Source organism: Phoca vitulina, unplaced genomic scaffold, assembly GCF_004348235.1.
Source record: "Phoca vitulina isolate PV1807 unplaced genomic scaffold, GSC_HSeal_1.0 scaffold11, whole genome shotgun sequence".
In the NCBI taxonomy this organism is placed as follows: domain Eukaryota; kingdom Metazoa; phylum Chordata; class Mammalia; order Carnivora; family Phocidae; genus Phoca; species Phoca vitulina.
In genome coordinates this window covers 31,479,432-31,492,147 of record NW_022589714.1, presented here as the reverse complement: position 1 = coordinate 31,492,147, position 12,716 = coordinate 31,479,432, and the positions used below count along the sequence as shown (strand labels likewise).

General features: G+C 44.2%; 1 protein-coding gene across 1 annotated transcript in view; it reads left to right on the top strand.

The window, feature by feature from the left end:
* The window catches only part of PAQR8 (progestin and adipoQ receptor family member 8), a 43,822-nt gene extending 32,749 nt beyond the window's left edge, over nt 1-11,073 (top strand). The window contains exon 2 of the mRNA XM_032409671.1: nt 6,710-11,073. Coding sequence (XP_032265562.1) covers nt 6,739-7,803 — 1,065 coding nt within the window. The 5' untranslated portion in view covers nt 6,710-6,738 and the 3' untranslated portion in view covers nt 7,804-11,073. The remainder of the gene's footprint in view (nt 1-6,709) is intronic.
* The last annotated feature ends 1,643 nt before the right edge of the window (nt 11,074-12,716 follow it).

Here is a 12,716-nt window from a genome sequence, read left to right as displayed (position 1 = left end):
ATAAAAAGTGGCAGGGTTAGGCGGTGGTTGGGAATAGTGATGGAGACACACAGGTAGGGACCAGAGGAAAGGCCTCCTGTATCCTACAAAGGTGCCTGTAGGAGATAATGAGCACCCAAAGTAGGAAGTGGCCAGGCTACTTCTGAGCCCCGACAGAGAGGGAACCCAGCAGGTGGAGGAGGTTGCAAGGAGCAGGAAGGGCAGTGGGCATACCTGGTATAAACAGTTACATCTGGTACTAAGAGACGGGAGACTGGCCCAGGCGCCGCACTGCTCATCCATCCATACAGCTCCTCTCCGAAAGTGAAATGGTTACTTATGGACACTTGACATTGTTTGCAGTATGCTTCAGGGGACCACAACACTCACAGAAACAGGTCATTTCATTATTTTATTTAACATTACCGAAAAGGAGATGCATTCTGGGTAGTCTTCACCCATCAAAACTAGGTAACCAAAACCAAACCTTAAAAATGCATACTTTGGTTGTGATTTCTTTTTAAAAAGAAAATGTAAATATACATTTTTTTACTAAAATGTCAAATTATTGCTATAACATAGGTTTTACCTGTTCTTCTCTATTTTTTCTTACAGTAATTATCTTTAATTTTTCTAAAATCATCTTAAAGGAGCATCTGAAATAAAACTTTAAGACTGGACCCCTAAATAGTCCAAAACACAATGTAACATTTTTAACGCTTTCTTATATAAACATTACCTGAATTCATGGTACAGATATCATACTCATATTATTAAAATAGAGTTAAATAATAGTTCATATTAAGATAGAACTTTAAATTCCAATTCCATTGTAATCTGAGTCTAATTAAAACTTTATAAAGCAGTTGGGAAAGGTATTATGAGGATTCCCAGAAATGAACCAAAAATCTTAAATTCTGTTTCAGTTTTCAAAGTCTGCATTAAAATCAAATATAAGGCAGAAAAAATACATATTACTAAGTTAGAATCCTTTTGTGAGTTTTTTAAATATTACTAGTACTTTAATGTCCATGTTTTTTCTCTTCAAAGTGCTGTCCAACTACTGTCCATTTTTGTATTTATCCTCTTTTTATATTGAGAGATGGAAAGTCAGGAAATCACCTCCCATCCACCTTTTTTCATGAAGAAAATTACAATGAGTAGTTTAATGTCTTGGGCATGATGGGGTTTTGGGATATAGGTGAGGTTCAACGGGGTGGAGTCCGGAGCCGTCGACTAAGAAAGAATTCTTGATGTCGATTCCACACGAAGAGCAATGGAGCTGCCCTACGCGTGCCACTCATGACAGAAGCCCTATTCTTGAGATGTCTTTGGTGCAAAATGGTGGTTTATTAAAGCACAGGGACAGGACCCGTGGGCAGAAAGAGCTGCTGGCCCAGGGTCATGAGGGGTGGCTGATTATATACCATGGGGTTGGGGAAGGTTAGGAAAAGGGAGGTTTCAAAAGGATTTTTGTATGTTAAAGAAGATTCACAGGATACCGGAGGCCTTGCCATTGTCAAGGTTGTTTTCCCCTCTAGTAAGGCATTAACATTACGATAGTTGGGAACTTCCTGGAAGAATGTCACACATGTCCCACCCAGGAGTGGGGGTTGGGGGGAGGTTGCAGGGTGTCGGCTTATGCTTTGTCTTCAGCCAGCCTTCTGTTCCCTCATCAGGCATGGCCACACAGCTAATTGAGGAGAGCAAATATGGAACAGCCAGACCCCCTGACTCCCAGACCATTCTCTTTTCCCTTAACCTTGCTGAACAGAAGGAAATTGGTGCCATACGTCTGGGCCTAAAGAACTGCTCATTCAGTAAATAATGATTAGGTGCATAAATATTTTATATGCTGCGTATCATTTTAAACATGGGAACTTGTACACTACACAGAACGGAGCTGGCCACGAATGGGGGAGTGAGTGGAGTAAACCAATGATCAGGACCCCAGGACAGAATTGTGCTAGGGGAGGAAGGCCAGGGTAGATGGTTGCTGGGGAGAGTCTTAAACCTGGCCTAGGGGTTAGGAAAAACTTCCTGGCGAGCTTCTGGGCAGAACGTTGATGAGCTGGGGTTGCTGGACTGGAGGGTTGTCACTGTGTGCCGAAGTAGGCACTGGAGATAATGAGTGTGGCACTTTTTTTTTTTTAAGATTTTATTTATTTATTTGACAGAGAGAGACAGAGCGAGAGAGGGAACACAAGCAGGGGGAGTGGGAGAGGGAGAAGCAGGCTTTCCACGGAGCAGGGAGCCCGATGTGGGGCTCGATCCCAGGACCCTGGGATCATGACCTGAGCGGAAGGCAGACGCTTAACGACTGAGCCACTCAGGTGCCCCGAGTGTGGCACTTTTGAAAAACTCCCAGTATTATCATCCAGGCCATCAACTGTGGCCTGGGGGTGTGTGGATCCTCTCCTGGGAGAGGAAGCTGGGAGTGGAAGGAGGTCAACAGAAGTAGGCCTGTTAAGGGCTTAGAGTTTGTGTTGTAAACAAGCAATGGTGAGCTGCTAGGGGATAGGTGGAGGGGAGTGGTGATCAGATTTCCATTTTTAAACTATCACCCTGAAGTGCTTTGGAGAAGAGAGGGTCTGGGGGACATGAGGCAGGGGAACTGGAGGAAAAAAGGTCAGTTATGACACTGCTGTTATCCTCTGCATAAGTTCATTTTGAAGGCCTGAATAGAGAGCAGTAGAAACAGAAAGAATGAATGGATTCCAGAAATGTTCAGATAAAATCAACCGACCCTAAATGACTGATTAGATGTAGGCGAAGGGTCAAATCTGGGTTGAAGAAGTTGAAGATGTTGAATTTGAAGTGCCTGGGGAATATTCAGTTGGAAATCCAGAGCCACTGGATAATTGAATCCAGATTTCAGGGAAGATCTGGCTGCAGATGTATGTGTGGGAATCATCTGATACAGGTGCTAGCTGAAGCCAAGGCTGTGGGAGAAGTACCCGCATGAGAGGGACTGTGAATATGGAAAAGGGAGCAGATGGTGGACCCCTGGGAACACCACAGTTGACAGGGTGGTGGGACAAAAAAAACAGGCAAGACCAGAGAGGATTGTATCACTTAAGCCAAGAGAGGGGGCATTGGTCAGCAGTATGAATCCCCACAGCTCAGGTGAGACAAGGATTGATCAAGCTAGCAGCTTTCTGCAACATCAAATCTAAACTTTCACTAATGCCATGGCACCTACCCCACTCGCGGCCTTATTACTCCCCAATAGCCCCTCTGCTCATGGACCCACAAAGAAGCCACTGCATTCCCTCACTCATATTCACCCCTCTCCCAGAATGCCCTGCTCCTCACCCTGTCACGTGTCTCAGCCCCAGCATGCCCCGAGTGCTCTGCTCTGGAGACTTGTTTGTATTTCACTCTACTTAACACCCAATTATATGCAGTCTGGTGGTACTGGCTACAGATTCATGAAGTGTGAATCTTCTTGTAGGCTGTTTGAGGTAAGGGTCTTATTTTTATTCTTCCTTCGTGGCCTTTGTAGCCTGCGGTATTGTTGAGCAGACTGTCTTTGCTCTGGAAGAGCTCTCTGGTTGATCCAAATATGACTTGAGCTTAGCCAGTTCATGAGAATTCTTCAGGAAGATGACATTTTGGCTGTCTCGGCAGAGGAGCTGGGGCATACCCTGTGCACAAGAGATCATTCTAAGGTAACATCTTGGTTGACTGATGGCCACATCAGCTCAGGGAGGAGTGCATGGGGACAGAGGCCAGGAAGGAAGGGGAGACCCTTACTCAGAGCCAGCACCAGGAAGGCTGGAGATGTGTGCCTGCACCAACATCATAAGGCCAGTATGTGGTCTCCTCCCAGACAGGCTCTCAAACTTTACAGCTGGCCCTTTGAAGCCTATTTCTAGCAGCACAGCACACTCTGGCCCAGTGAAAGTAGTGTTGTCTATGGGGGTAGCCACTGGACAGGAGCTTCTGAAGTTAATGATACAAAAATTACACCCTATCACCACTGCTGTGGCTGTGGTGGCTGCTCTCAGATGAAGGGAAGAGTTTATGGCAGGGGAAGGGGCAGTTGCTAAGCACAGGACAAAGAAATAATCCCCTCTCTTTCTGACCATTAGTTTAGAATTTTTCATGACCTGCACTTCCAAAGAGGAATTTAGATCCTTTTCACCCACAGATAGATGACCTAGATTTTGGTAGCATTCTCATCACTGACAGAGATAAGGGATCATATCTTGAGTCGGAGGCCATTACGGTAGTGTCCCAGCAACAACCGACTCTCTGTGGGTGTTGGGCTGCACACTCCAGAGGATGGAGTTATTAAGGAGACCCTGAGGCTGGTGTGGCAGCATTTTAAAGATCCTTGGAAAAGAAAGCCTCATTTGCAAGAGAAATAATGATTCTGCCAATTTTTTTCCTGTGCATCCTTTCCTTTGAAGCAACCTCTCCTAGTTTATTTTCTGTAAGCATGAGAGATGTAGAAATAATTTTCTGAAAAGAACTTGTCAACATAAAGCCATGAGGTGAAGTTGGTGATATGAAGACTGGAGGAACTCTTGGGGTCAGAGCTCTGCAGATGGAGCTTTCTGGAAAATGACAATAAAGTAGCATCATGATCTGTCCTTTCTCCCTCAGAACAGACAGATGCCAGTTGATTCCCAGGTCTGCACTGTGCTCGGTTCCAACCATTAGACAACCAAAACCCAAGTTTTCAGTCCTTAGAAATTCGCTTGTGTTACTGGTTTATAAGAACCAGCTTTTGTCCTAGACACCCTATTTTGAGGAGACAAACATAAGCAGAAATCGTGCAGTCATGTGTTATTTAACTTTGGATGTGGAATTGTCTCTAACTGGTTTGGTCACCCAGAGATGATGGAAACACCCTTGATCTTAGATGGCAATGCTATGGTGGGGCCTACCCGGGAGCATCATTAGGGATTCCTTCCTCTACAGTTCATATCCCCCAGTGACTCACCTCTGTTTCTCCCAACCACAAAATCACACCAGTATGTCTATCTGATTTCCTCTCCACTTCACAAGAGATGTGCCTATATCCAAAGAATACAGCTCTTTAATTCCCCAGAGCTCCAACAAAGCCCAGCTCCCCCAAGCCACATGCTTCTCAGCCAGTAGCCACGGGACAACTTGAAACATTGTCCCATGTCCCAGGCCCAGTCATGCAGTGGGTCCACTTGATTCTGGGGCCAGCATATTCCACCTGTTCCCACCTTCCCGTCCCTTTCCCTTACCCTTACCGCTGCTGTGCTCTGTCAGGAACAGCCACAGGAGGTCAGTTGGAGGAGTCTCCATCTAGAACTTAACTCCCAGGTTCTTGGATTCCCCCTGCTGGCTGACAGCGGAAGCACTGCTTAACTTTTTCTCTTTTTCTGTTTTAATAAATTAAGGTATTCTGATGACTGTTTTCTTTCTCTCACTCCCCCTCTCTTTTTGTCCTTCTGACTCCATAATCCTTAATAAGCATGTTATACTTTAGAGTCTTGCATTTAACTATCACAACCACTCATACAGTATGTAGAATTATTACTCCCATTTTACAGATGAAGAAACTGAAGCCTAGATAGCTCTATAACTTGCCCAAGGTTACCCAGGAAATGGCCCCAAACCAAGGACTGAGTCCACATCTCCCTGAACTTTTTTTTCCATCTTACTGATTTTCATGCCCTACATTTTAGACCTGATATTTTTTGCTTTTCAATATTGATTAAGAAATGTGAGTAGGAAGATTAAATTTTCTTCACTAAAATTAGTAGTGCCTTGAGAAGCACTTGCTGTATCTCTCCCAGCAGAAGGTCTCTGAAGCGAGGGGGCCATTTAGATAAATCAATCAAGTTTTGTACTTCTCTGAAGAAAAGAGGCTGGGAAATACGAAGTACAGAAGGTAGCTGTATATATGCTGAAAATCCATTTCTTTACCCAAGAAATTCACATGAAAATTTGCAGCTATTTTGTGAAATTTTTTATGAAATAATTTCTATGCTCTGGCTCATCTGTGTCATGTAAAAATTCCAAGTGTAGGGTAAGTGAGCATTTTTGAGGTCTGAAATTCATTGAGTACTGATTTAGGTACCCAGGAGAGACAAATCCAAAACTACTTATCTTCCAGAGCATAATTTGAAAAGAAAATCAATCTTTACAATTAGATTTTATGTTCAGTTTAGGCCATGTGTTAATTTTAACTGTTACAAGTATTTCCCAGAATATGTATTGGTCTTTACCAACCAAATTCATGACTCATTTGCCTGTCGTTACTTTGAAGTTCAAGTTAACTATTGCTTATCTCAGAATTTCAAGTTACTGGTGAACTTAGTGGCTATTTTAAGATTAGGTGCTCAAGAAATGTAGGCTATCGTTAGTAACATCAATATTTATAATCTTTATATTTCCATATAATACCTCATACTATTAGAGCCTGATGACTACATTGTAATAACATCTGGGAAACTTCAAAGCCTCTAAAGGCACCCTTACTTACCCTGTGGCTGTCATTACAACATCTTACTAGATAGGACTTCGCTTCACAGCGCCCTGGGTAGCACAGACGAAACCAGAACCTTCGGGTGGGAAGGGGTCTTGGTCCAACTCGATTGCGTACCGGTGAGACAAAGATGCGGCTCACAGAAGCTGTCTGCGGCGCCCGGGCTCCCACTAGAAGCGCTGAGCAGCCCCACAGCCCTTGCCGCCGCGCCTCCGAGCGCCTGGCCCCGGTGTGCCGATTCTCCTGTGTTCTCCGCAGGTCCCCCGCCGTCCGCTGCGCCGGCAGCCATGACGACCGCCATCTTGGAGCGCCTGAGCACACTGTCGGTGAGCGGGCAGCAGCTGCGCCGCCTGCCCAAGCTCCTGGAGGACGGCCTTCCCAAGATGCCCTGCACCGTCCCCGAGACCGACGTGCCCCAGCTCTTCCGGGAGCCCTACATCCACACCGGCTACCGCCCCACGGGCCACGAGTGGCGCTACTACTTCTTCAGCCTCTTTCAGAAGCACAACGAGGTGGTCAACGTGTGGACCCACTTGCTGGCCGCCCTGGCCGTGCTCCTGCGATTCTGGGCCTTCGCCGAGGCCGAGGCCTTGCCGTGGGCCTCCACGCGCTCGCTGCCCCTGCTGCTCTTCATCCTGTCGTCGATCACTTACCTCACGTGCAGCCTTCTGGCCCACCTGCTGCAGTCCAAGTCGGAGCTCTCGCACTACACCTTCTACTTTGTGGACTACGTGGGCGTGAGCGTCTACCAGTACGGCAGTGCCTTAGCGCACTTCTTCTACAGCTCCGACCAGGCCTGGTACGAGCTGTTCTGGCTCTTCTTCTTGCCCGCAGCTGCCTTCTGCGGCTGGTTGTCTTGCGCTGGCTGTTGCTATGCCAAGTACCGCTACCGCAGGCCTTACCCGGTCATGAGGAAGATCTGTCAAGTGGTGCCGGCAGGGCTGGCCTTCGTCCTAGACATCAGCCCCGTGGCACACCGCGTGGCCCTGTGCCACCTGGCTGGCTGCCAGGAGCAGGCGGCCTGGTACCACACCCTCCAGATCCTCTTCTTCCTGGTCAGCGCCTACTTCTTCTCCTGCCCGGTTCCTGAGAAGTACTTCCCGGGTTCCTGTGACATTGTGGGCCATGGGCATCAGATCTTCCACGCCTTTCTGTCTGTCTGTACGCTCTCCCAGCTGGAGGCCATCCTTCTGGACTACCAGGGGCGGCAGGAGATCTTTCTGCAGCGCCATGGCCCCCTGTCTGTCTACATGGCCTGTCTTTCGTTCTTCTTCTTGGCGGCCTGCAGCGCTGCCACCGCAGCCCTCCTGAGACACAAAGTCAAGGCCAGACTGACAAAGAAAGATTCCTGAGACTGGCAGGTGGGGTGAGGTGTGGAGGCAGGCTGTCTGATTTGGGGAAAACTCAGTACAAGAGGAGTTGACTTTTTGTTTTTAAGAGTTGCTTTTAAATTAACACAAGTTTCCAAGGGTATGCTATGGAATTGGAAAGCCAAAGGATTCAAGAATTTTGTTGTTAAAGTTGTTGCTAATGAAAGGAGTATTACTTTTCCCTCCGTGTCATAGGCTTACAAGATACAGGAAAGGAAGGGATGTTGGCTAGGATTCATGGGACACTGAATTAAGGACGATCTTTCTGCCTGAAAATTTAGTGGAATTCTGACTTTGGCCTGCAGGGGCAAGTCCTGGAGCTAAAGGGAGAACAAAGTTGGACTGGAAAGTAAGTACGTGGCTGGTCCACACCGTATTGGAATGGCCATCCTACTATATTGGTTTTTGGTAATTGAGTAAACTGACCCAAGAACTTGATTTCATTTGGATTTCAGATGATCCAGGGTGGAGAAGTCAGAATCTTCAAGATGATTCAGTGAAACCCTTAGACATAATGAATTACTCAGTTCATCTGAGTTCTGGTCCCTCCTGTCTTGCCCACTCTGACACTGACCCTTTTCTCAGGATGACGTCTGCCTGGCTGTTTTCTCTACAGTGTACTCCCATCTGTACCTTGCATGGTAATATAGAGGACTATGAAGTCGTCATATTTCCAGGAAATGCTTGGATCCACGTGGACATTCAGGAAGTTTATTTTCATATACTACTAAATGGTACTAGAAAGTACAGTGCCAAGAGCCATCAGGAGGCCCAGCCAACAAGCGTGGATACTGTTTTGTGTCATGAGACCCTTCTGTTTTATACCTGTGGACTGCAGTACTTGAGATCTATCAGGGCTGCCTTACAGGCCAGAAAATCTGGGGCTTGTGCTAGGGAGTTTTCTCCAGATTCGAACCAGCATGTTTAAAAAACAAAAAACAAAACAAACAAACAAAAAACCCTAATAGAGTGAATTGGTTCTGGTCCTTCTAGGGATCTGATTATTTCAAGAGGAACCCAAGGTCTAGCCTCTTAACTAGATGCTGCCATGTAAAGGACCCACATAACTACCCTAGTTCAGGGTCCTCAGGCTGGAGGTTATGCTCCAACTTAGAGCTGAATCCTTAAAATAATCAAACCCCAGGACAGATGAGCATGTGTGATCATTGTGGGTTGGTCCCTGAAGGCTCCTTTGGGTAAGAATGGTGAACCAGATACCCTGTAGCTAGAATTTTCTGTTGCCCAAAAGCTTCTGAGGGATAAGTGGTACTTGTGATTGATGTGTTCTGGTCACACAGCCCTCTCTGAGGACTGATTTATGTACTAATCCAGTGAAGGGGGCTGTGTTGATGGAGGAGCCATGGAAGTCTTCTCAGAGGCGATGTTTCCTATCCGTATAAGGTCCCTTTTACTACAAAGAGAAGTACTTTATTTTCACTCCAGTTCGATGAATCTCTTCTATTAATAGGTTATTTTATCTTCAGGTCTTTGTTTTCTTCCTTTCTCTGAGCGATTTATGGATTTTGTGCCTTATAAATGGAAACATACGAACACTTAATAGATGGCCATGTGGAATTTTCAGTTTTGGGTTATTGGGATAAGAAAAAAAGACTGCATTGCTTTTGAGCCAGTGGGTGAAAGAAACATCAGAAAACCAGAATTACTTATAAATCAAAAGGCACTGTCAACCAAAAAAACAAAAAAAAGAAGACACTGTCAGTCTGCATTTGGCAAAACAAAGCAAAACAAAAAACACAGCCTCAACTGAAGCTTTCCTATAATCTTCATATCAAGAAAGCATATGTCTTGTCTGCTACATGGATTTCCTAGCTGGATTTCTCTGTTAATCCTTAAATACCTGAACTTCTGTGCTACCCAAGTGTCTTACCTAAGCTTCTGGTGTCTAGGCCAAATTCATCACAAATAAAGTTGGCAGAACTGAAGCCAGGTGAACTAAACAAGGGAATGGGGGAGTTGTACAAACACATTGCAAGAAGAGGGTCAGTGTAAAATGGGGACTAGAAAATGTTTGAAATGTTCATTTTTATGGATTCAAAGACCATATTCTTCTAAAAGTTGGGAGGAAAGTGTAAGTCAGGCTCTTGAATATGGCGGTGGTCCTGCTGGACAGAGATCTTCAGGCCAAATGCAGGTATTTTTTAGAAAATAAGAAATAGGGCAGCAACAGCGATCTTTAAATGTAGTCAACAGACCAAGGTCAGCTGACCCACTCTAAACGGTCTGTGACAAGTTCAGATAGATGAAACTCTTTAAGATATTGCCATGAAATTATTACTCTAATTTACACAGGTATTGGTCCCTCAAGTGATAGGAAATTTTTAAAAAATAGTTTTTCACCAGAGATATTTGAGAGCATTGGGGACTAGGTATCAAATTAAAATACCAGTGTCATAAAAAACAAACAAATAAAATAATCAGTGTCTCATTAGAAATATATAAGCATAGGAAATGCAAATGTTTTAAGTTACTCAGACTTTTGAGGGACTAAATACTCCTTTTAGAACATTTTCATTAAAATGAGTGTATCAGCAAGGAACAGACCTAGTTTATTAAAAAAAAATAATTAAGTATTTGATAAAGGAGATGATTGTTTTATTCCCCCATAGTCTCCCCTACAGTTGACATCTGGAAATTCTGCTAGTTCTCTCTCTATATTAAAACGTAAATGCCTCTGGAAAACCTAAACTATCAGTCATTTACATCTTGTGAATAAAAATTCTGATGGAGTTGTATGAGGCCCTACTCAAGGTAAGAAGATGGGGCATCTGGACACAGCCGACTGGGTACATATTTGCCTATTTCCGTCTTGCCTAGTACTTTCTGACTTATATTTACTAATGAGCTAACGTCAGTACTCCTCAGATGTTAGTTTCATTTCCCACCTCTGCTAAAAGCACTTCACTGAATAACAATATTCTCAGTCCTCTGTTGGAAGCCTGAAATAGTAGGAGCTGAGGTTGTGGAACGAAGGTCGCTCATTCCTGACTCCTATCCACAAATGGTACCTTAATACTTAGCAGGTTCTTCAGATGCTGCACTGTAGGTTCAAGTGGACCCTCCAGATGGCGCTCATGTCTTACTCAGCGTGGCTATTGTATCCAAGTCTTTGGGCTATTAATTGTATGGGTCCTAGTGTTTTGCTTGATTGCTTGGCAAAGAAAAAATGGAACTATTTTCTGTTAATATAAATCTACTTACACGAGTGACCATTAAACAGATTTTGTATATATGGATTGTTGTACTGTCAACAACTATCTTGTTTCTTTGACAAGGCCTACCTTAAAGAAAGGTTTTATCTAGACAAACATTGCCAGGAGGAGGAGGTCAGGACACTTTATATCCACCTAGAAGTAGGAAAGTACAAAATCTTTAAAAATCTCCATGCCCCAGCCCCCCAAATATACACACACACCCTAAATCCCCACTTGTGAAAAGATCATATTGCCACCCCCACCCCACAAAAGGTATGGAGTTGATTTCTCTGAGGATTTCCATCTAATTGAATAAATACTTCTAGTTTCATGGGAAATAGTGTTAAATGTTTTCAAAATTTTGAATTGATGGACTACATTTTTAAAATACAAAACTTATGAATTATAATTGTACTATAATAGCTACCATAATGAATGTGTTGTGAAATGTGGCACCTATCTACCAAAGGATTTTGTAGCCTGTTATATTTAATAGCTGTGAAAAAAAAGTCATTCTCCAGACTGCTCCAGCTTCAAGCCACAGTACTGTCACAACAGTGAGAAGACAACATTTGTCTGGCTTGAGGCACCACTGATAGAATTATGGATATCCCTCTTGCCCTAACCCTTTTTATGACCCATGGGGGCCGTAGGCAGCTCGCAAATGCTTCTGTTGTCACTATTAATAGTTTAACCACTCTTCAGTTACTGATTCATGAAGTATTTATGAGCACCTATTGGTGGCAGGTACCCATGTTGGCTCTGGAGATACCACAGTGAGGAAAAGAAAGCAGGGACCCTTCCACAGAGAGTTTTCAGACTGTTAACTGAACCAGCATCTTCTCACATTGGGCCATCACAGGATTTCCTTCTAGGTCTTGGTCTCCTAGTCACAACCGGAGGGCCAGATGGCCAGCCAAACCCAGGGGAGGCTGGGACTTGCTCTGTACCAGAACATTTTTAAAAGGATTGAGATCTCTCCCTTTGCCCCCCAGAGACTAGAAATATCTCTCCCACCAGCAAGGCTGTCACCTATGGTCAGACCTCAACCCTTGTTACTCCACATTGCTTCTCTAGCCCTTTACACTGTCCTCTAGTGTTTAATTCAGTCTCAGACACACTTCTCACATCTGGACACAGAGTAGCCCTATATTTCCACAGGCAGTAGTTAAAGTCCCAGGTAATTAAAGTGCCATCCTTCAGGGAATGTAGGGTTCCAACCTGAGTACAAGTTCCTGATTTAGTAAATTGGAAACAGCATGTTACACTCTGGCCATCTCCTTTAACAAAAATAACCATCTTATCCCTTAAGGAACTTTTACTAAAATAATATGGAAGGAAAAGCTTTGCAATAAAAGGAAAATTCATTTAAACATTAATTTTGAGAGCATATCTATCTAAAGTAAGGGCTTTTCTTACCTAACAGGATCTCATAGGAAGAGGTATGCACTGTATTTTAGACTCTAAGAGGCCTTGACCAACTCAAAGGCTAAAGAGTAACACCTCAGATCTCATCGTGCATTATGCTTTCCAAAACATTTCCACATCCATTCAAGCTTCTAAATAATCATGTGAAGTAAGGCCAAAAAGATCTCCACTAAACTAGGAAACACCGTAGGAAAGTGGAATGATTGGTTCAAAGTCACATAACTCGTTGTAATGTTTAAACTCAAACGCATTTTT